At 37.6% G+C, this 24034-nt stretch overlaps 1 protein-coding gene across 1 annotated transcript; it reads right to left on the bottom strand.

Annotated features, from left to right (window-relative positions):
* Nucleotides 1-4610: 4610 nt before the first annotated feature.
* On the bottom strand, nucleotides 4611-20077 carry RSL24D1 (ribosomal L24 domain containing 1). Its single transcript, XM_036078280.2, has 6 exons — nucleotides 19913-20077; nucleotides 15483-15596; nucleotides 13534-13606; nucleotides 8613-8676; nucleotides 6682-6767; nucleotides 4611-5466 (listed from the first exon to the last, which is right to left on the bottom strand). The coding sequence occupies exons 1-6, from the start codon at nucleotides 19991-19993 to the stop codon at nucleotides 5393-5395; spliced, it is 492 nt and encodes a 163-aa protein (XP_035934173.1). The 5' UTR covers nucleotides 19994-20077; the 3' UTR covers nucleotides 4611-5392.
* Between the last annotated feature and the right edge of the window lie 3957 nt (nucleotides 20078-24034).

Genomic DNA, 24034 nt, shown 5'->3' with positions numbered 1-24034 from the left:
CATTGGTGGCTTAGAGTGGGCTGCAGGGAGAAAACAGGAGCCCACTAGTTTCTCCAGTTTCCAGAGAATGCATCTAGCCCCTAAAGAAGGCTGACCTGCAGTCACCAGCTTTCCAATTATGCAGATGATCCCGTTTTAGTTAAAAGATTGGGAAATGTGTGATTTTTGCCTGCTCCCTTTATACTGGGCTCAGGGAGGGTAGCCACAGCAAGTGTTTATATGCCAGTAACAACTAATTTGTTTGCTACATTCTTATGGGACACAAGTCTCACTGTTCAGAGCTAGGTATTTTGGGAGACTGTCCCTCAAGTGGGAGTCTTAAAAGTTGGGGCACCAGATGTGCAGTCCCAACCCTTCACTCCACAGGGAGAAGCTAGGAGTTGGGAGTTTTTTCCTCATTATCTGGTCTTGTGCCAGGGTGGGGTTTATTTTAAGAGTGTGTCTCAGCCTTTCACACCCATTTCGATGTGGCTATTTTCATTCAGCCAATGTGCAAGTCACTTAGCTAGCTTTTGGATTTTTTTCAGCAGTAACTGCTTTGTATGTAACTGTACACTGCATGTCCATGGAAGGAAGAAAGTTCAAGAGGCTCCTATGTTGGCATTTTGGTCAACCCTCACCTGGTAGCTTGTTAAAAATACCAATGCCTGGGCCTCAATCCCAGAGATTCTCATTTAATTGGCCTGGGACAGGGCTCTGGCAATGCTAATCATATGGCTGCCGCATATGATTCTAATGTGCCAAAAGGTTCTAATGTACTTTCTGTTCTTCTTGTGTATGTTCTAAGAAATGGGGGGAATTGTATTACTACAAAGTCAAAAGCTATTTAGCTCTGGTGTTTGGCAGTATGAAGAATCAGAACACTGAAGAGAACAATGCAAAGTAGACACCTATACTTTAACAAAACATAAGTATGTTGTATTATCCTTTTGAATGGCAAATCCTTTTAATCAGGTGGGCTGTTTTTAAACTTGCTCACTCCCTACACTGCATTCCTTGCTTTCAAAAGAGGAAATATGGGGGCACCTGGGTGGCTCAGTCGGTTAAGCGTCTGATTCTTGATTTTGGCTCAGGTCATGATCTCGGGGTCCTGGGGTCGAGCCCCATCGAGCCCCACATCGGGCTCCACACTCAGCAGGGAGTCAGCTTGAGGATTCTGTCTCTCCCTCTCCCCCTGCTTAGGCACACTCTAAAACAATCTTTAAAAAAAAAAAAAGAAATACATAAGTCTCATTAGATATACACTAGAAAATTGTGTGGAGTAACTCAGACCAGAAAGGCATACTTTTCATGGGTGTTCCTAGGCGTGCATGGCTTGGCAGCAAACTAAACATATATCACTTTATTGTAATATATTAAAGCAAGCATTTAAAAGAATTGAAAACTGAGTTCCTCAAAAATACTAAAGAACCTGTCCCTTGGATTTTTGGTTTGTTAACATTCTTTGGAGCAGTACTCTTAAAGTATTAACCAATTCTTCCCAATTCATGGTCCTTATTTCTATTTTTATACTCTTGTGACTCCTGAAGTAAAGTATTTCCTCCATCAGCAAAGCAAGTTACAGGCAAATCTTCTTTAAGAACCCTGCCATAACAGCTTATGCTCAATCCTTCCTGGGATTTCTTAACACGTAAATGCACCAGCCAAACCCAGAAATGCAGGTTGATCTATCACCACTAAACAAGTAGACATAAACAAAAATAGTATGCAACCTAAGGCAAACATTGCTTTTCACCAAGTCTTCCCAACAATGCAGATCTGACTAATGCTGAAGTCATTAATGTAGCTCACTGCTGGTAATTTATTCTTTATATCTTTCAAGTTACTGGTTATTTAAAAAATAAACTCCAGTAAAGCTAGCATATGGCTACACACTTGTTTTCCATTTAGTCACACTTACCGAGCATCTTCCATGCACCAGGTACCTAATATGTGCCAGGGATAAGATAACCATCCCTGTCCCCTTGGAGATTATGATAGTAGTGGGCTGCCTGGGTTTGCTGCTGAACAGGATGGAGATATTAGTCAAGATTTTTGATTACAACCGTTGAAAAAGGAATCTACTGGCAAGATCACAGGGTAGCCACAGAATCAATGATAGGTTGAAGAATGACATCCAGTAACTGGTACCATAGGGAAGGTTATGTGGCAGAAATATCACCTTCAATCCCCACATGATGGCTTCAATTAAGATATAAGAGCCAGGGAAAATTTTGGAGAACAGCTTAAACCAGAGGCTCAAGTAGTGGCACCAGAAGGTAGAGATTTTTACATTCAGAACATAAGAATACATTCTTAAGAAAAAGGTCACTTCCATAGAAAGAAATTCATCAACAGACACAAATGATTCAAATCAACATGAGGCTAATTGATATTCAATATAAAGACATGCAGGGCAAAATTTCTGAGTTACCTTTTTGATTTTTTACATATAAATAAAAGACTTGATTTTTGGACAATTCTTCCTACAGACTTTGAAATTGGGTTCTCTCTTTTTTGATACCAATTTTCCCCCTTACCAACACTTTTAATTCAGCAGGCTACAGTGTTAATTTTTACAAGGTAGTAGTCTTCATTCAATATTAGAATTTACACTATAAATCTTTGTAATTAGTGTGATGTCTTTTTTTAATCTTTTAAATTTAAAGTGTAAGCTAAGGGACAAGGGGAAAAATAAGTTCCTTTATATAAATTAGCCCTTAAAATTATGGGTGACAATTCACTGTTTACTAGCTGACAAGGAGGAAATGTATTGCCCCTCCCAATCTTCATTAACAGAGAATGGGGAGTAAGATCCTCTTAATAAGTGAATTTTCTAAGTGACATTAAAAGCTAAAACTAACATTTTAAACCCTATGCAACCCTGTCTGCAGTGCACTTAGTCTACAATTCAATTTAGCCATATCTATCCCCAAACACTATTATCCTCCACCTTTGTTCCGAGGCAAAGCCCACTGCTGTGAGTGAGTTTTGTGTGGTCACATAGCCAATCCTAACAGCTAACATTTTAACACCAGCCACTATGGAAGTGGCCTTGATATGATGATTTTCATGTATTACCTAATTGGATTCTCATAGTCTACGGCCATACCACCCTGAACGCGCCCGATCTCGTCTAATTGGATTCTCATAAACAATCCTGAGGTTAGCCATATTATCATTTCCATTTTTCCAATGAAGGAATCAAGGCACAGTCAAGCTGAGAAAACTCAAGTAACTTACACTCCTCTCTTACAGCCATCAGCGGGACTTGTGAAGACCGGATCTAAGGCTCTGGATAAATCCCTTCTAGACACAGGCACTTGGATGAATACAAATTGCTACCTCCTCCATCTTCTGTGTGATAAAGAGGCAAGTTACCTAAAAATGTTGGCATCTATAAAAAGAGAGTACTACTTCACAGGATGTTAGGAAATGGGCGAGTCCTTATGGAACTTCTTTCTACAAGATAACATCTTTCAAGGTTTTCTATTTTTAAGAAACAAGATTTAGTAAGTTTTCTTTAAGTATACTCTACACCCAAGGTGGGGCAGAACTCACATGCTGCATGCTGTATTGACTTAACCAGCCAAGTGCCTCTTAATGTTTTTTTCTGCTACCCTACAGGCTTTTGAAAGGCAAATGTATAAGGAACTTCTTTTCTATGACTTCCAGTGCTTTATTACCCTAGAGCAACTAGAGAATATAAAAGTTCTGTGTATCAAGTGCCTGGAAAATTTTATGCTTTTGTGTTACACTAACTGCCCAGCAGAGGTCTCAATCAGACAAATAGAAACAATACCATTGTACCATGCCCCTTCTCAGGCAACATTTTAAAGGGACAAGTCAGTGATCCAACCAAGTTTAGAGAGCTGCAGGGGTAACACTATGGCATCTGCATCCATATAGTTTATGATGATATCTGGGGGGGGGGGGGGGGGGAGGTCTCAAAATACTATGAATTCCTGACATTTAAGAGAATGTCAGGATGTCAAACCTGAGATGCAATGTCAGTTCTTCCTTTTAGCTCAATTTCCCAAATTGATGGTCTCAAGGCAATAGCTTGCTAACTAACAAGGTAGGAAATCTGCTAACAGTAGGTAATCTTAAACATGTCTCTATTAAAGCAAACATAAATCTATGGAGTGAAAACTTCAAGTAATTTAACAAATGTCTTTGGTTTCATATATCATTTCCCTAATTGTTTTTATCAATAAAGTTGTTTACAAATGAGCTATATTTTACAAGTAACACAAAGGCAAAAGCCACACTGGAATTCAGGTCTTCTAACACCTGGTCCAGTGATCAGTCACTTTTTCACTAATACTGAAATAAAAATTTAGTCATTTCTTTATAATTTTATAACCCTAAGATTATAATTTATTCTAAGTTCTGTCCTCAAAAAATATAAAAACTGAGTTACTTACTATCCTTAAAGTTGCAAATAATGTAGAAATATAAAAACATTAAACATTCAGTACATATTTTTAATTAAAAATGTATCTCCTGCTTCAGTAGTATGTGGGAGGGAGGGGGTTATTTTCTTCCCACTAATTAATACTTTTTTTAGTACCTTTTAAACAAAAAACTTGTACTTACTTTAGAAAAAAGGATCTTATGTGCAAATAATCTGTGATGCTAAAACCATAAATTTTATTATCCAAAAACAATTAGGAGCTTTATAAAAGAAAACCACACAACCTATCTTAAAAGGCACTGCGATTCCTTTGCTTCTAAATCATTGCTATGCTGGAAAAATGTATCTGGTTCTATCAGGAATCTCAGAATTAAGTATTCTCCAAAGTATAAAGTATATGGTGCCATTTCAGGAGCACACTATTCAGCTCTCACCCCCAACATTAAGAGCTGCCCATCAAAACACTTAAAGCAGGTGAAAACAGTATAACATAATTAGGTTTCAATATGTGAGGCCAATATGCTCTTCTAAGATGCTAAGAAACCAAAACAAATTAAAAGATTACTTGCAACTAATTATCATACAGGTTTAGTTCCTTGTTGTAAGCCCCCTTTCTTTAATATTAATACAGGGAATATTTTACTGCAAAGAAAATTTATTGTACATATTGCTAGCCATGAATTTTTGTCATTAGTTCACACACAAATCTGCCTAGTGCCACTATCCAAATGGCAGGACCAGTTTATGTCCACACTTCACTCTGTATTTACAAAGAGAATTTGCACAACTTATGTAAATGTAAACTCTCAGCGAAGATTTAACAATGGAGATGCAATCTAACATCCATAATATCTGATGTTTTACAGACAGCAATGTAGGAGAGATGCATTTTTAATTACCTTTCATTTGAGTGACCTTACTTAAGATATAAATTGATAATTCAGAAGTTCTTAGTCTCCTAAAGAGATTTTCAAATATAGAAAGTTAGTGAGATTTTTAAGAAATATCTTCCATGTCCACATCCTGTTGTAATTTCTGCACCATTTTTTCTTCCAGCTGCTTTCCTTTGCCTTAAAAAAAAAAAACAAACTATCAATTCAATGTGACCTTGCCAAACTCATATCAACACTTTATAAAGGATCTTAGATGTTCTAAAATGACAACCATTTCTAAGAAATTTAAGAATAGTAACTAAACTTACACAGGTCTTACAATATGCCATGCATAAAGTAAGCATTCCATACACATTTGTTCACTTCACCCTCCTAACAACCTGCGTTTTAAATATGAGACAACGGAGACCCAGAGACAAATGAAATTGTACCAAATCATTAAGTAAGCCCAGTAAGTCAAAGAGCTAGGATTGGAACCCTGGCCCCCTGGATTACCTCCCCTCAGAGGGTTACCTAAAAAGTTAAATAATGGTTCATTCCTGTTGTTTTGGGGTCAGTTCATTATCGCCTATACATAAAATTATGAGATTATGAAATAATGCTGAAGGATTTTTGCCTATTTTTGTTTTAATAAAATTTGGTACAAAAATTAACCTATTTAAGACTTTTACATAAATCTATTCAACGTGCAGTTTCAGAATTTGACCTTTATTAAAGTTTAGGCATGGAATCATTCAGGAATCAACTCAACTAAATCTCACCAAAATTTCTCTCCCTTAGGTAATCTGCATAAGTAAATTACATAACAGATGGTATCCGGTGCCAGCTGAGTAGAAAACTGGTTTTCCAGCACCTCACAAAAGAAACTATGCACACAAACAACTGCCCAAATGGGTGACTACAGGCAAGTTACACACAAAAAATGTTTTAATACAAAACAGCAGTTCTCAAACTTGAGTATCAAAATCAGTATCCGAACCCAGGGAGCTACTAAGGAACCAAAGCTCAGACTCAAAAGGCCTGGGCCTCTGTATTTATACTAAATTCCCCAAGTAATTCCCATTCCAACCAAAGTAAGAAAACCACTCCTACAAAACACTGTTCTTAATAAAAACAAGTATGAAGCAAAATCTATGAAATTAATCGAATCTTTATGACTAGCTTATGGAATATGATTTTATGAAGGGGGAAAAGAAATACCATACGCAATAAAATTGGAACTGGGAAATACACTGTATAAATCATATTTTTAAAAACCAAGTCATATCATAAATGAGGTATTTACATAAAAAAATACCCATAAAAAGTTGACTGATACCCATTTACATGGACTACAACAATGTAGATTTTTCAGCTCTCTACTGAAAGAGAACTCCTGTGTAATGTACTTACCTGCAAGAGGGGCCCGGATAAGATGAATGTTTTGCTTGACCTCTTTGATGTCCTGAACTTTCTGTAATTCTTTATTTTTCTTTAATCTAGGATAAAACATATCAAAGCCAAATTTTCAGTTACTTTAACTTCTTTAAAAGACATTAATTCATAATTTATAAATTTTATTAGCCACAGATGAGCAATGAGAACTCAAAATTATTTTCTAGTTCCTAATAAGCTTAACAAATTAGGATTTCTACACTACCAACTTATTCATTGATTGTATCCCTAACTTAGTTGGGAATAATGTGGAGATTAATATATATTCGCTGAATGAATGAAGAAATGTGATTGAAGGAAAGAATTAAATCTCAGACATCAATGTCTATTATACAAATATAGTGTAAATCTCTAATTGCTAAAGTGCCTAGATGTTTTTCTCCTAAGTCAGTAATTGTAAGAACACAAAACATATAAGACATTCATTTTAGACAGACATGCTAACAGTCTTTCCCAAACATTTAGGCTCCCTTTTTGTAACGCTTCATTTTTTTTAAAGCCAGAAAGCTGTTTGCACATGCTTTTCTATGGCACACTTAAGTAGAGATGAGATCAAAAATAAATAACTCTAAAGAAATAACCAATTTTAGGGGCGCCTGGATGGTTCAGTCATTGGGCATTTGCCTTCGGCTCAGGTCATGATCCCAGGGTCCTGGGATCGAGCCCCGCATCAGGCTCCCTGCTCGCCAGGAAGCCTGCTTCTCCCTCTCCCACACCCCCTGCTTGTGTTCCCTCTCTCGTTGTGTCTCTATCAAATAAAGAAAATCTTTTAAAAAAAAAAAAAAAAGCAATTCTAGGCTGGGGCCAGCGAAGTACAAGATAAGGCCACATCTTGTTAGCCATAAAGCAAGAAAACATCCCAAAAAAGATGAGGTTGTCAAAATGACATGGAAGCCTGCCTGAAGGAACTCCCACTGGCCAATGTGGAGCACTTAGAACATCAAAATAAATAATGACAACTAATTGAATACACAGATATATGAATAATTAATAAAGGAATACATTCTGAAATTGGAAAAGGGAAAAGTTCTTTTATATGGGAAAGCCAACTAACAAGTGTAAAAGAAATTACTGAATTAGAAAAATCACCATTTGGCAGCAATATAGTAACAGATTCAGACAAGACTCTACTGGATGCTAACACCAGTAGGCACCAGTTTGAGAAATAAGGGACTCTTTGTACAGAGTGTCAAAGTATTTCCCCTAAGATATGATTAAAAGGAGGGAAAAAACTTTCCAATGGAGAAAACTGACAGATACCCCTTAACCAAGTGATCAGTCACTTGGGACAACATGTGCTTCCTAATATGTATGTCCTTCTTATGTATCATTTCTATGATATTCTGGCCAAAATACCTAACCTGAATCTAATCATGAGGAAACATTAGACAAACACAAACTGAGGAACATTCTATAAAATAACTGACCTGTACTCTTCAAAGATGTCAGTGTCATATAAGACAAAGATGAGAAAGTGTCCAGATTAAAAGAGCTTGAGAAGATATAACCACTAAATGCAATGCAAGATCCAGGATTTTCTGTTGCTATAAAGAAAATGCCTGGAACTGGTGAAATCTAAGGTCTGTAGGTTATATAATAGTATTGTTCAATGTTAATTTCCTGATTTTGGTAACTACACTATGGTTATATAAGAGCATGCTCTTATTTTTAGAATATATACACTGAAAAATACTCAGGAAAAGGGCATCATGTCTTCAACTTACTATAGAGATAAGGATACAGTAAAGAATATATAAAAGTTCTTTATACTATTAATTTCTTTAATTTTCTGAGGTTATGTGAAAACAAAAAGTGGAAAAAAAAAATCTCTGGATCCCTACTAGTAATTATTTTTCCAACAGTTACTTGATACATATATTCATTCATACCTGTTCATTATAAATTTAGCTTGGCGCTTCTGTTTGATCTCTTCAACTCTCTTCATTGCATCAACTACAAAAAAAATTCATAAGAGTTAGCAAATTTTTGCACATCCAAGCAAGAGCTTTAACAATCACTCCCCTTTATTCTCATTTAGAAATGGATTAAATCAAAAACTCATTGCAAAAACAATCCCTACTAAAACAGCTGAAGAAGGTAAATACTCTTGGCTGACATCACCGTTTATCTTTCGCAAATATATCTCTATTTTTATTTTACAAAAGCCTTTACTGCTACTAAATTTTCCTTCTACTTTAAACCAGCCCAATGCTTCTCAAACTTTACAGAGAATCGGGATTAATGGCAACTTATCCCTTCTTAGTTTGTCCTCTCCATTAATAAAAGCACCATTCTGGGCATAAATACTATTTCTTCCAGTGTCTGGGATATGATCTGCACATGAATATTGGTAAAATGAACCAATTATTTTACCATATTCCCAACCACTAAAATCCAACTGTTCTGGGAAATGTGTAGAGAAGCTGAATCCAAATACACTCTAGAATCTATTCCAGCACTAAGACAAACCACATATATAATTTTAAATTTTCTGGCAGCCACAGTAAAAAATAAGGAACAGGTCAAAATCTAATAACAGATTTTGTTTAACCCAATATATCCAAAATACTGTCATTTCAACATAATATAAAAATTAACTGAGGTTATTTTATGCTTGTTTTCATATGAAGTCCTCAAAAATCACATACTTTACATTTACAGCAAATTTGGATTCAGACTAACCACATTTTAAGTGCTCAGCAGCCCCTGTGGCTGCCATATTGGGCACACACTCCCAATCTAACTTCTTACATTCTATGGCTATGAAGAAGAGCAGGATATTCACATACTCTTAAAATATCTCCCCACAATATACTTACTAATTACAAAGGATAAAATACTAACTTTACAGTGAAGAAACCTACCACCTTAACCAATGATCAAAGTTAACATGGCCCGTAATACGACCCCAATGGATAGCACATGCCTCCTGGCAGGACACAACGATAAGAACTCAGCATCACATCTATAGTACTCCTACCAAATGTACAATACCCAAATCTAATCTTGAGGCAGCATCAGACAAAAGCTAATTAAGGGATTTTATACCAAATGCTTGAAACATACTCTTCAAAACTATCAATGTCATGAAATATAAAAACTCGCAAACTATTAAAATTTCAAAGAGACAGGGCATGTACTATTTTTTTTTTTTTAAGATTTTATTTATTTGACAGAGAAAGACGCAGCAAGAGAGGGAACACAAGCAGGGGGAGTGGGAGAGGGAGAAGCAGGCTTCCTGCCGAGCTGGGAGCCCGACACGGGGCTTGATCCCAGCACCCTGGGATCACGACCCAGGCCGAAGGCAAACGCCCCACGACTGAGCTGCCCAGGTGCCCCAGGGCATGTACTATTCTTACACAGGTCTGAGATTAGATGATAATACTGTATCAATGCTAATTTCTTGACTTTAATAACTGCACTATAGTTATGTAGGAGAATGTTCTATTTTTTAGGAAATATTCAATTTTTTTTAGTTCTATTAAACTACTTAGGGACAAAAGCATTATGTATTGCCAGGTGCCCCTTATGTATATAACTTAAAGTTCAGAAAATTATAGAAGGAAAGAAAAGGAGCGAGAAAATGGGTAAATTTAGTAAAATGTTATTTGAGGAATCTGGATGAAGGAATTCTGCAACTTTTCTGTTCAGTTTAAAATTAAGTCAAAATAAAAACATTTAAGTGCAGGATGCCTGGGTAAGCTCAGTCAGTTAAGTGTCTGCCTTTGGCTCAGGTCATGATCTCAGGGTTCTGGGATCAAGCCCCACATCGGGCTCCTTGGTCACTGGGGAGTCTGCTTCTCCCTCTCCCTCTGCCCTTCCTTGCCCCCTGCTCGTGCTCACTCACTAATAAAATCTTAAAAATAAGTGAATACAACAACAACAACAAAAACCCAACACATTTAAGTGTAATCTGGGGTCCAGCAACACTGGCATCATCTGAGAGCTTGTTAGAAATGCAGAATCTTAGGCTCCACCCAGACATGCTATATCAAAATCTGCATTTTAACAAGACTCCCCAGAAGGCCCCATGGGGCCGCTGGTATTACTATGATGTTTGTATGAATAGTCTAAGAGAAAGTCAACTCTAAATCTGCACATGCTAAAAATGCTAGATATATGTTTTTCTTTCTTTGCCTTTCAACAAAAATTGATAAGACCAAGATCTAGTACTCAAAAGTATTTCTATACCTTAAAGTTACTCAGCAGGGAAATAAACAAAGAAGTGGCAGGTAAATCCTTTCCAAACAGTAAGACACTGTATTTCCAAATATTCCAGATTACTGGAAAATTTTAAATGCAAGAAGCACCTGATGTTAAAAAATTGATCTGAAATACAGAGACATGAGGGATAAAAACAAACTATTCTTCCCAGTATTCTTGTTTTTGAAGTTCTCCTACTGTTGACATCAGCATCTTAACAAAGGTTGCTCAGTCCACATCTTCACATGATTCAAAAATGTAAGCAATGAATATAAAACTATTGTCAACAGATTAGCTTACAGACCTATGATACTGAAATAGGGGTTGTGGGAAATCAAATCTGAAGCGGCTATCAGATAGTAACAAAAAAGAAAACAAAGGCCAAAATTAAATAAAATTCAATGGGATATAGAAATGCTTTAGGACCTTCTAATAATGTCCTTGACAAGTTTGCCTTTTAGAATCATAAGAATTCTTATCAAAAATGTGTGGTGATAGATGTTAACTAGACTTACTGTGATCATTTCACAATATATGCAAATATCAAATCATTATGTTGTACATCTTAAACAAATGTTATATGTCAATTATACCTCAATTAAAAAAAAGAATCCTATTAATCTCTCCAGAAATCCTTGAGTTTGAATCAGTGTTATTTCCTTACCAAATAAACCTAGTAAAATCAACTTTTCAGAAATTAACTCTTCCTCTAATTACAAAACAGAAGGAAAGACTTTTATTTAAAAAAACAGGGCGCCTGGGTGGCTCAGTTGGTTAAGCGACTGCCTTCGGCTCAGGTCATGATCCCGGAGTCCTGGGATCGAGTCCCACATCGGGCTCCCGGCTCAGCGGGGAGCCTGCTTCTCCCTCTGACCCTATCCCCTCTCATGCTGTTTCTCTCTCTCTCGCTCTCAAATAAATAAATAAATAAAATCTTTAAAAAAAATAAAAAATAAATAAATAAATAAATAAAAATAAAAAAACAAAACACAGGGGCGCCTGGGTGGCTCAGTCATTAAGCGTCTGCCTTCGGCTCAGGTCATGATCCCAGGGTCCTGGGATCGAGCCCCGCATCGGGCTCCCTGCTCCGCGGGAAGCCTGCTTCTCCCTCTCCCACTCCCCTTGCTTGTGTTCCCTCTCTCGCTGTCTCTGTCAAATAAATAAAATCTTTAAAAAAACAAAACAAAACAAAACACAAAAAGGCAAAATACTTAAGGCCATGTGGAAAATGCAATTCCAAAACTGGACTCTGATTTCTCCACATGGTCTAGGAAGATAAAAAGCTTTAGAGGGTGACAAATACTACCACAAAGACCCTAATTTTTCAGTTCCTCCCCTGCAGTGCTATGACTGGGCAAAAGGTGATGAAAAGGATGCCCTGCCTATGATCCATTCAAATCTGATAAAGTCGGGGCACCTGGGTGGCTCAGTCGGTTAAGTGTATGCCTTCAGCTCAGGTCATGACTCCAGGGTTTTGGGATTGAGCCCTGCATTGAGGAAGGGGGGGGGGGGGGGTGGAAGGGCCTGCTCAGCAGGGAGCCTGCTTTGCTCTCTCCCATTCCCCTCCCCCCACTCTCTGTCAAATAAATAAAATCTTAAAAGAAAAAAAGAACTGATAAAGTCTACAGGACTCTGAGCCCTGGGGACTTCTAATTAACAAACCAACTATATCACCTCTACACCCAAGCCTAGAAATGGCTAAAGACTGCATAAGACAGCTGCAGGGAGAAGAAAAGTCAAGGCCAAGGGCCTCAAACACACACATAGGGGCATCTACAAGCTAGCTTAAGGAATTTAGTTTTACTACATATGGGATTTTTTTTTTTCATTAGTCTCTGCCTACTTCAGAAAAATGAAAAAAGACAAGGACTAGTTATCCCTGCTTTTAACTTCAGTAGCCTATAGCTTGATCTATACCTAAGTCATGCACTTAGAAGTTCTCTTAGGAAATATAATTATCACCTTAAGTGCTGTACTTTTTAATTTTACAGAAGCATTACATTTCATAAGGTATACAGAATATAATGTTTATATCCCTAAACCAAATTATTTAAACTTGTAAAGTATGTTAGGTTTTGTGTATATTTTAACTATGCCACACTCACTCCAAAAAAGAAATCTCCACCTCTATTCTTCTCAGATTTTTAGATCTTTTTATGTCTCTGTATAGACACTCCAAATAATATCGAATCTAATAATTACACTTTTTTAAAGATTTTATTTATTTTAAAGAGGAGTGATCAGGGGGAGGAGCAGAGGGAGGAGGAGAGAATCTCCAGCAGACTCCACACTGAGTGCAGAGCCCAACGTGGGGCTCGATCCCACGACCCGGAGAGCATGACCTGAGCTGAAACCAATAGTTGGACGCTTAACTAACTGAGCCACCTAGGAGCCCCTACGTTATTTTTATAATGGCTATATGAGCCAATTCTGAAAAAAATTGGGGGCAGCTTATCATAAAAGATGCAACTACAACAGAACCATTAAAATGAAAATTAAGAATAAAAGCTAACCAATGAAAAGAATATTCATATTTAAACATTAAATTCAAAGTAATATCCCAAAATAATCTCTCCTGAAAATTCTTGATAATTCTTTGTAACTTACTAGTTTTATTCCATAACTCTCGCTGGTATTTGACAGGTTCATTTCTACGTTTTTCAAATTCAAATGAATTATCCTGTAAGAAAGGGGAAAATATGGTTTTAAGAGAGATACAAAAGAAACATTTCTTAAAAACTTATCCTCCTTGTCACAAGAGTTGTGTTTCAAACCACAGACACATATTAAGATTTCCCCAGGGTGACCCTAGCAAACGCCAAAGTTTTCATACTACTTCTCCTTTACACATCAGATATACAAGACAGCCCTACTGAAAATATCAATCTATATAAAAGTAATCTTTAAGAAAAGAGGAGGAGGGTATCAGCCCCATTCTTCAGAGGGTCATATAACAATCATGGAGATTTCAAACAAATTGAAGAGGCTTCCCTAATTTCCCATTCCTAGATGAGACTCACAGGCAGAAAACTTTCTATTAGGCTGAACCATATGAATTACCACTTTTCATAGATCAAAAAAGAGTTAAACATTGAGAACTTCATATTGTTCAACCTATATACCTATCATGTTTATATATTTCAGTATTTATATACCTTTATTATAGCATAAAGGTGTACAACTACACATCTTCAAATAAATGTGGTGCTGCTCTGCATGACAAATTTTCTCCCAGAAATTTTTCAGGTCCCCTCTAAATGTAATTGGTATTTTGACAGTTAATAAATCCTATTTACCTTAAAACATGTGAAACAATTTTAGAAACACTACAGGTTTCTTAGAAAAACTACAGGTCTGTTTCTTAGTTTTCAAATCTATCTGAGATAGGCAAATGCAACAGCACTAACTCTGTATTTACCTATTTCATTATATACACATGACCTGTTCAATCACAATAACCTCAGCAATGACAAGGTAACTGGTCACCAGCAAATGACTGTGACTGGCATCCTTTCTTCACTCATGCAGTTGTCACTTGCGTTTGAAGTGCTATTTATTCTTGTCCATACTGGAAATTATTTTTGTGACAATAATTGTGATTTGGGGGGCGCCTGAGTGGCTCAGATGGTTAAGAGTCTGCCTTCGGCTTAGGTCATGATCCCAGGGTCCTGGGATCGAGTCCCGCATCGGGCTCCCTGCTTGGCGGGGAGCCTGCTTCTCCCTCTCCCTCTACTGTTCCCCCTGCTTGTGCTCTCTCACTCTGTCAAATAAATAAATAAAATCTTTAAAAAAAATAAATAAATGTGATTTGGCTTTGCATCTTGTCAAAATAAATTCTTCCCATTCGTTGAAAATGAAGCCAGGAAGGGGCTTCATAGCAACTGCTTAGAAACTGCCCTTAAAGGAGTAGAGAGGTGGGAAAGAGTAAGTCATGGAGGGAAGGAACAGTTTAAAGATCTTCCTCCTTCAAAGGCAGCTTGTGCAGCAGCTTTCACGTCCTCCTTTTATAGGGGTCAAATGTGGACAAGTTTCACCAGGCCCTTCTACCAACTCAGTAACAACCTGACGATGGACACTCATGCATAAATTCCCTCACCCCTGACTTCCCACTATTCCTCCTTCAATCAACACACTTCTCTGCTCTCAAAGTCCTGTAAGGAAATCCAGAAACTAACAAATGAGTCTACAACAAATCTCATCAGAGCCTTCAATGGTATTCAGGAATCCTTTTATCTCTTAGCTTCCTCTCAAAATCCTTGAGTAGTAATTTCTAACTTCACCCCAATCCATTTAAATGATTCTCCCTTTTGTTTGCAGGAGCTAAAAAATGGTTTTTTGAGAATAAGGAAAATCACTTCCATAAATTGAATTAGGAATTTTTTTCCTTTATAGAATTGTACAGATTTATGGTTTTTAGGATTATGTGAGAATATTATTACAATAGCCAAATACAAATAACTCACCAATCTTATCATAGAAAGTCTTGTTATAGTTAAATTACATTTAATACCTAATAATAACCCTCCCACACAAAAGTTAAAATTAACTATACTCACCACTGTAAGCTCTTTACCAGCTGCTTTACGGAATGCTTTAGTCCACCTGACCTTGCGAGGATTCCGCTTCTTTTTAAAGTTTTTATGACACTTGGATTTACAGAATCTGAATACCTACAAGAAAAGTTAAAATAATGGAGTCAACATTAAGAATGTTTCTATCCTAGGATGTTATGCATGCCAGACAAAATATAATGCAAAGTCTGAGAAATGACAATGGTTCTCACTAACAATTCCTTCTACTTACAACACCATTTAGAAATATGTGAGACATGTAAGATTAAATGTAAACTGAACTATTTTTGACTATTATTTAACTATCAAATATCATCACAACTAATGGCTGAAGGGCCCCAAATATATGGTTTAAAACTACCATCCATTTTTATATATTAACAATAAAACCTTATAATCATCTTGAATAGTAACAATGGTTTCAAGGAAAGTCATTTATTTAAATCCCTTCCTACTTAACAATAATTCTCAAATTTCACTTGCTATATACCTCAATGGGGGTGAAAGCTTCAAACACCTATTCTGAAACTCCTTTGGTTCTATCCTTTTTGTTAAAAGCACAAAATAATTTCAAAAAGCAACTAACACTGGGTATAGATTTGTGTTCTTAAGTATTTATTTATAGGTCTACTAGGAAAATTCTTCAATACTTTAATTCTTTACACCTTTATCCCAGAAGATATGACCCTTCATCAGTGCTAACTTATGATTTAATGATGCTTCAATGTGCCCCTGAAATGGCTTACTGGGACTCAGCAGAAGTCCAAAATACATATTTTATTACTTTGTAATGTCTTAGAACACACTGCAATTTGTACATGTAGAGGAAATCTGAAGAGAAAAAGTACTACTTTGGAGTACATGGATCTTGACAAAGAATCTTAAGTTGAATTATCATAGCTAGAAGATGTGACCCATTAAAAAAAGGTCAAAATGAGGTATAAACATTTCAAACTGTGTATATAGATCACAAACCTGTGTGTATATATCACAAGCCAAAATACTTTTCATTTTATGTACACTTTGTTCTATGGGGGAATTCAAGCAGGTCCCTATACACACTAGGACACAGTTTTCTTAGAAACAGTATAATACTAGTTTAATCTGGTCCAGGTCAGTACCTCCTAGAGAGGACAGGAGTCAAAACACGTCTATATTGTTGAATTAGTTTCAAAGCAAACAGAAATATATGAATACAAGTAGGTCTCCTGCAGTACCCCACTATGAATTCATTATCAGTAATTTTTTTTTTGTATTTTCAGCCCAAAGGACTATTACCTTTTTAAGTAAAAGCCTCCTACGTTTAATACCTACTAGATAACTCCTAGACAAGTCCCCATTTCTGAGATATACCAAATGAGATGTCTGAACTTGTCCTGGGTCTCCTCAATTCCAAACAGAGCCAATGGAAAGATAGCGAAGTCTACTTGAACTCTGTATCTAATAGATGTTAACTAAAAAAGACAATGAAGTACCTGAAGAGAATGGAATCACTGGAGATGTGAAGAGAATTCAATCAACAAATAAGAAGGATCTACCATGTATCTGATATTATCAGGTGCTAGAGATACAAGAATAATTAAAATATGGTATTCTACCCTGAGAAGCTTAGGCTAGCATTGTATAGTCTCAATTTACAAAGGAGACATTGAAATCAGGACAGGGCATACACAATACATACAATGATACATGTTTAAGTAATATGGAAATACAAAATAAGGGAGTGGTTAAATATATGGTGGGGTAGGTGATGGATGGATTGTGAGGCAAAACTTCATAGGCGCCAAGTTTTCCTTTTAAGCTAGTCCTCTAACATCATCCTCAGTTTTCAACAAATGATCTAATACTTCAGCTTCAAAGTTCAACTCTTTCCTAAATTCCACTGATTGAACACTTATTAAGGACTCATTAAGGGTGCCTGTATTTTTTTATGTTTGCAAAGTATATGAAAATATGGAACATTAACACTAATTCTACCATTACGAAGCTACCCAAGAAGCGTAAGAGGGGAGGTTTCTATGAAAAACAGTCTCAAAAGCTAAGAGGAAAAAGGCAGAAAGACTGGTTAGGAGGCTATAAAAGTGACTAGTGCCTAATCTGGAACCAGAGTGGGAGGGCAGAAAAAAAACAAAGACCACCATACTCTGCACAGGCAGATGGATAAGACTTGATAACTAATTTAAAGGTGAAAGGTTCAAAGATGACTCACATTTCTAGCAAAACTGTCTAGGCATATGACAGTATTAATTCAGAAACAAAAAAGATTTGAGGTAATTAGGAACTCTTTCAGTAGGCTCACTGTTAAGTACAAACAGGATTTCCCCATCCACTGGAAAATTCAGACTAGAGCTAAAAAGACACAGATCTGGGAATCACTAACACAGAAAAAAATGAGATACCTATCTTCCTTAGTGCTTCAGGGCCTCTGCTTCTTATATCCCCAGCCAACTCTATTTTGGATCCACTGGTATGCCCAAGAGTAAGCTGGCTCCCAGCCAATTCAAACCTGTCCTTGCTAGCAATACAGACTTCCTCATCAACATGAACTTCCACTGTGTCTGCCAGATTAACACCCAACTCTAGATAGCTCCCATGATCTGTTGTTCTAATTCCTATACCCACCTGAGAAGCACTGCTCGACAAAAATCATAAAATTATGATGACCAGATCATCTACAAAGCCATAGTGCCCACTGTGAATTAAATGCCAACCTAACAATCATTTAGTTCGTTTCTATAAACTTTTTATCATGTTCCTGAGAGCAGGTATTCAAAAATCTTCTGCATGTTCTTTCAAGTTCCTAAACCTAGCTTTCGTCCCACATTTTCCGCAGGAACCCCTTGCTCCTAACTAATGACGTCGATATCTTCCGTCTATAAGAGATATAAGGTGATGACATAGGATCTGTAATTCCTTGGCATATCAAAGTCACCTGTTAAATATAGAGTCCTAGGTCCTCTTCTCCTCCCCAAAAAGATACCAATTTAATAGATCTAGTGGAAACGAGGAATCTTTTTTTTTTTTACAAGTGCCCAGTTATTCAGAAGCAAATATGAAAGGTCGAATTCTGAGAAACAATGTGTTAAATAAACATAGAATGAGATTCGTTCTACCATAAGACAAATTCATGTATCAAAGTCTATCGCAACCAGGCCTCATAATTATGTTTGTATTGTTTTTTTTAAAGATTTTATTTATTCATTTGACAGAGATAAATACAGCAAGAGAGGGAACACAAGCAGGGGGAGTGGGAGAGGGAGAAGCAGGCTTCCCGCCTGCTTTATCCCAGAAGATACGACCCTTTTTATCAGTGCTAACTTATGATTTAATGATGCTTCAATGTGCCCCTGAAATGGCTTACTGGGACTCAGTAGAAGTCCAAAATACATATTTTATTACTTTGTAATGTCTTAGAACACACTGCAATTTGTACATGTAGAGGAAATCTGAAGAGAAAAAGTACTACTTTGGAGTACATGGATCTTGACAAAGAATCTTAAGTTGAATTATACCTAGAAGATGTGACCCATTAAAAAAAGGTCAAAATGAGGTATAAACATTTCAAACTGTGTATATAGATCACAAACCTGTGTGTATATATCACAAAAACACTGGGACCCTGGGATCATGACCTGAGCCGAAGGCAGACGCTTAACGTCTGAGCTACCCAGGCGCCCTATATTTTGTTTATGTACGTATCTTTTTATATACAGACTTACATGTGTATTTATAGCCTTACCCCAAGCCTCTATCACGATATACAATCCACTCACTTCCTTAGACTGCTTCGCTGAGCCTCTACTCAACCGTTCACTTTACTTCCACCTAGAATGTACTCTCCTCACTTTTTTACGCAACATTCAAGATCCAGGATAAATGACATCTCCTTTCTGAGCCTTTTCATATATGACCCTCCCCAACTCACCTGCGCCCGCCTTCGTAATACGTAACTACTACTAAGCCACAGGCAACATTTCAGTCAACCTCTACACGTCACGGACATTCCCAAGTCTTACTCATCTCTATGGACACAGATCTTAGCAATGATGCTTGACTGGGCATACATTCAACAAAATTTACTGAATTCAAAAACTTCACTCACGTACAAGAGTGACCAAACTGCCCGAACACACCCCTAGATTCCATTCTGCGCTGGCTCAAGTAACTGGGGAACCTCACCGCCGCCAGCCTTCTCCAAGGCTGGGCTGGTGACCAGCGCGGTTCGGGACACCCACAAGGAGAAATTCCCCAGGTCCAGGACAAGGCCAGAGCTCCTCGTAAAATCACCCTCTTGTGAAGGCAGCGCGGAAAACCCGAGCCAAACGCCCCAGACGCCGGAGGAGCCGGCGCCGAGCTGGCGCGGCCTCACGCTCGCGGGAGCGTCGCAGAGAGCGCGCTGGTCCTGGGCGTCTCACCTTGCAATCGTTGCGGACAAACATCATGCCGTGGCCGGGGTAGATAGGGCCCGAACAGAAATAACACTTCTCAATACGCATGTTGAAACCGCGTGGGTTCCCACTGACCAGACGCCAATCTTAAGTGGAAGTGACGTAGCTCCGTCACAGGAAGTGATTCTCTTCAATACCCGACCCGGAAAAAGCGAGCGTCCTTTGCCCCTGAGAGCCTCGGAACGAGGTCCGAACGTTTCGGCGCCTCCCAGCGGCCGCGGGAGCAAAAGCGCTGCCGTTTGGCGCAGGCGCAGAGCTGCAAAATCGGCCTCCCTGCCCTCGGTCTTAGGAAGTGAAACGTGGCGCTGCTCTCCCTTCTCGTTCTCACAGCGCCTAGTTTTCCTCTCTACCATACCCTGTAACGTCAGCATTTACTCATATCTTATATGGTTTGTGCTTTGTCCCCGGCCGACTCTCCACACACTGGGATGCCTCTAGGAACTCCTTTTTCCACTGCCTGCCCTTATACCCGCCCCTGATTGGCGTCCCCAGCGTAGCGGGGTGGCGGTATTGAGAACCTACTTCGGACTTACGACCTAAGCATATGATTCTCTGAGGCTGAGAACGTTACCAACAATTTTTGAAAGACTTGTAGTGATTTTCACCTTTTCTCCTCCCCCTTTTAATTAATATACATGTGGTGAGAAACACATTTTCGTAGGAAACAAAGGTTCCCTCCTCAGACCTCGAGACCTCCTTCCCGGTGGCAATCGGTTCCTTTTATTACCTGTCAAAGATTTTCTGTGCATAGACAAACATGTTTATTTCTGTGTGCTTGCGTCTCCCTCTTCTTTTTAACACTAATGAGCATCCTATCCACCCTTCTGTGCATCTCACTGTTATCTGTCCCTTATTATTGGAATAAGAGCTCCATGAAGATAGGGATTTTTGTCTTTTTGTTTGTAGCTACAGCTCCAATACCTAGAATAGTTCCTAGCACATAAATATTTTATTATCAATGAATATTTAACATTCTCTCTCTTTTTTTTTAAGATGTATTTATTTGAGAGAGAGAGAGCACACGTGAGCGTGGTGAGGGGCAGAGGGAATCCTCCAGCAGACACCCTGCTGTGTGTGGAGCCCCTCACCAGGCTCAATCCCAGGACCCTAAGATCAGGACCTGAGCCCAAATCAAGAGTGGGTAGCTTAACCCACTGAGCCACACAGGAGCCCCTAACATTCTTTTTCCTAGTTTTGTATGTATATGCGATTATATGAAGGTGTCATTTTAATTGGTCGCTTATGGATGGACATTTGTTTCCTATTTTTTGTTATAATAAGCATCCTTATATTCCTGGTAGGATAGTCTACCTTGTGTGAATGGAGGTGTCGATTCTTGGATTCCCCACGAAAGATTTACCTAAGGCTCTGCACTCCAGTAAAGATAGAAGGAAAATAGAATGCAGAAAGCAATTTATTAGGGACAGTATACTCTTAAGGTGGGAGAGTAGGCTGGCCCAGAGGTGGCAACTGCCCTAAGACTATAGGGGTTCTTTCTTTTTATAGGAGCGGGGGTCTTCTTCATAGAGGCGCGGTCTCTAATGGATGCAGCTTCCAGTCATTTGGGGTACTCCTCTCACGGGTTGGGAGGGGGAGTTTTTGACCCTACAAGGTTTGTACCAAACTGTCATTGCAGCTTTGCCCATGGGGCGTGGCTAAAAAGTGCAATGCAAATATATTATAATGAGTCTAGGGGTTACCCTGGGGCAGAGGTGGAAGAGAAGAGCCAGTTTTGCACCTGTGGCTCTTGGTCTGTTAGCCCCAGGGTCTTGGAAGCCACAAAGTCTGGGTGTGTGCCCCCAGACTTCTAATATGTAACCTATTTATCACCTTCCCTTGCCTCCAGCTCACATCTAAATGCCTACTCTATCACTTACTGATATACTTTTTTTTCCAAAAGGGAGTTTATCTACATAGAAAAAGGCTAGGTCAGAGGATATAATAGGTACTCTTTTAAAATCTGGAAGATAATATTGAATACTCTCTAAAAGGTTTTACCAATTAACACTCAACAACAACCAATAAGATACTGATTTCACTACATCCTTGTCAAAAATAATCTTTACCAGTCTGAGGTTAAAATTTATTTCATTATTATTTTAACTTGCATTTATTTAATTATGAATGAGGTTAAGAATCTTTCCAAATGTTCGAAATCTATTTTGCTTTGTGACTTGCCTGTTTATGTCCTTTACAGTTTTCTACCATGTTGATTCTTAACATCGCTTGACATATTAAGAAAGTTAGTGCTTTGCTGACATTTAGATATTGTTTCCCAATTTACTGATATTTTAAACTTTGCTTACAGTATTTTTCCATCCAGAAATGTTTTCTTTGTATATATCCAAACTTATCCAATCTTTTTTGTTTGTTTTGTTTTGGATTTTTCTCCATTATTTTTACAGTATTTTTCACATTTGAATTTTCAGCCAATCTGGAATTTACTTAAGTATAAATGACATAGGATTCCAGTTTTGTTTTTTTTCTAGTAACATGTTGAATAATGCATCATTTCCCTAATTCAAAATGTCACTTCTTTATGGGTTTACCTCTGGACTCTCTACTTTATTTATGTGCCAGTTCCAAAATGTTTAAATTGTTACAACTTTTTAAATAACTGGGTTTACCTGCAGCCCTCCTCTCACCTTCTTGGCCTTCTTATGCATTGTTTCTCTGGCTATTCTTTAAAGTTTATTTTTTCAGTTTTAGAATCAGTTTGTCTAATTAGAATCTACAAATACATATAATTTTTCCTTTTATCTGATAATTATATTTACTTTTCTTCTCTAATAATTTGAGTAGTAACTCCAGAACAATGTTTACCACAAAGGCCCATACCAGAAATGTTAGTAATAAACATTTGCCCAATACTTCATTGTCAACCAAGACACTGAAAATTATTTTATCCTTGTTTAATCCTCTCCCTCTCTTGTTCCCATCAACAATTATAGAAGAGTCTCAGCAGTCCTCCCAAGCTATTTACACAATTCCTTCCCAACTCTGTTTTATCCTGCTACTTAAATAAGAAATTTCCTGCCCTTCTTACTTACATGATCACCCAGCATCCCCCTCTTAACTTCAATGTCAGAGGCCACATCCCTTATCTGTGCTCTTAATCCCATACCCTAAAGTTTCATTGGAGGCTTTGTTCCTTTCAGCCTATAAGCATATTCAGTGCTTTACTTTAGGTTGAATGGATGAGTAGCCAGTCTTCAAAGCTTTTTTCTTTCCAATTATTACAACAGTATACATGAGAAAAGAAAGACATGTATTCCACATCCAATAAATTGAGCTAAAATCTTGGAAATACTATTTCTTTTCACTTATCCTGCTTGAGACTTATGATTCCTGAATCTGAAAGTATGTGTTTTATCATTACTAAAAAATCCTCAGCTCTTTTCTTTTCATATATTGCTTCTTCTATTTTCTCTAATTGCTTCTTCTAGAATTCCTACTGGACATAAATTGAAGCTTTTATCTTTCCTCTGTATCTCTTCTCTTACTTGCTCTTTATCTCTGCTTAAGTCTGTGTAATTTTCTCCAACCTGGCTTATAGTTCACTAATTCTCTCTCCAACTGTGTCAAACTTGCCATTTAACTTTTGACCATTAAGTTTTGAGTATCAGTGACTGTATTTCTCATACATGAAGTCTTTTCATTGAAACCAATCTTTTATCTTTAATAATGTCTTCTTTTTCCAGATGTTTCAACTCCTCTTAGGTTTGTAATTTTCTTAAACTTTTACTTTATGGTCCCCATCTGATATTATTTGAAGTCCTCACGTGTAAAATACTGCTGCTTTGGGTTTACTGACCCTTGCTCATGATTGAGGCTGAGAGAGTAGGGAAGGAATGGGTTGTCATTTTTTAATTGTGAGTTCATCCTTAGTACAGTGTTTTCTGGAAGAGTCCTGTAAAGTATGGGTGGAGATGTTCTCTCTGAAAAGATTTTGCTTCGCTTCTACTAAGTAGTCCAGAGGTATTACCAACCACAAATCACTTTTTTATGTTAACTTCTTGGCTTAGCATTCTCAGACAAAAAAATAGGTACTATAAATTTGAACCCTAAACCTGTGTAAAAGGTTATACA

The sequence above is a fragment of the Halichoerus grypus genome, chromosome 8 (genome assembly GCF_964656455.1).
Source record: "Halichoerus grypus chromosome 8, mHalGry1.hap1.1, whole genome shotgun sequence".
Taxonomy (NCBI): Eukaryota; Metazoa; Chordata; class Mammalia; order Carnivora; family Phocidae; genus Halichoerus; species Halichoerus grypus.
Note: the sequence above shows the minus strand (reverse complement) of the source record. Positions and strands in the feature narration are given on the sequence as shown.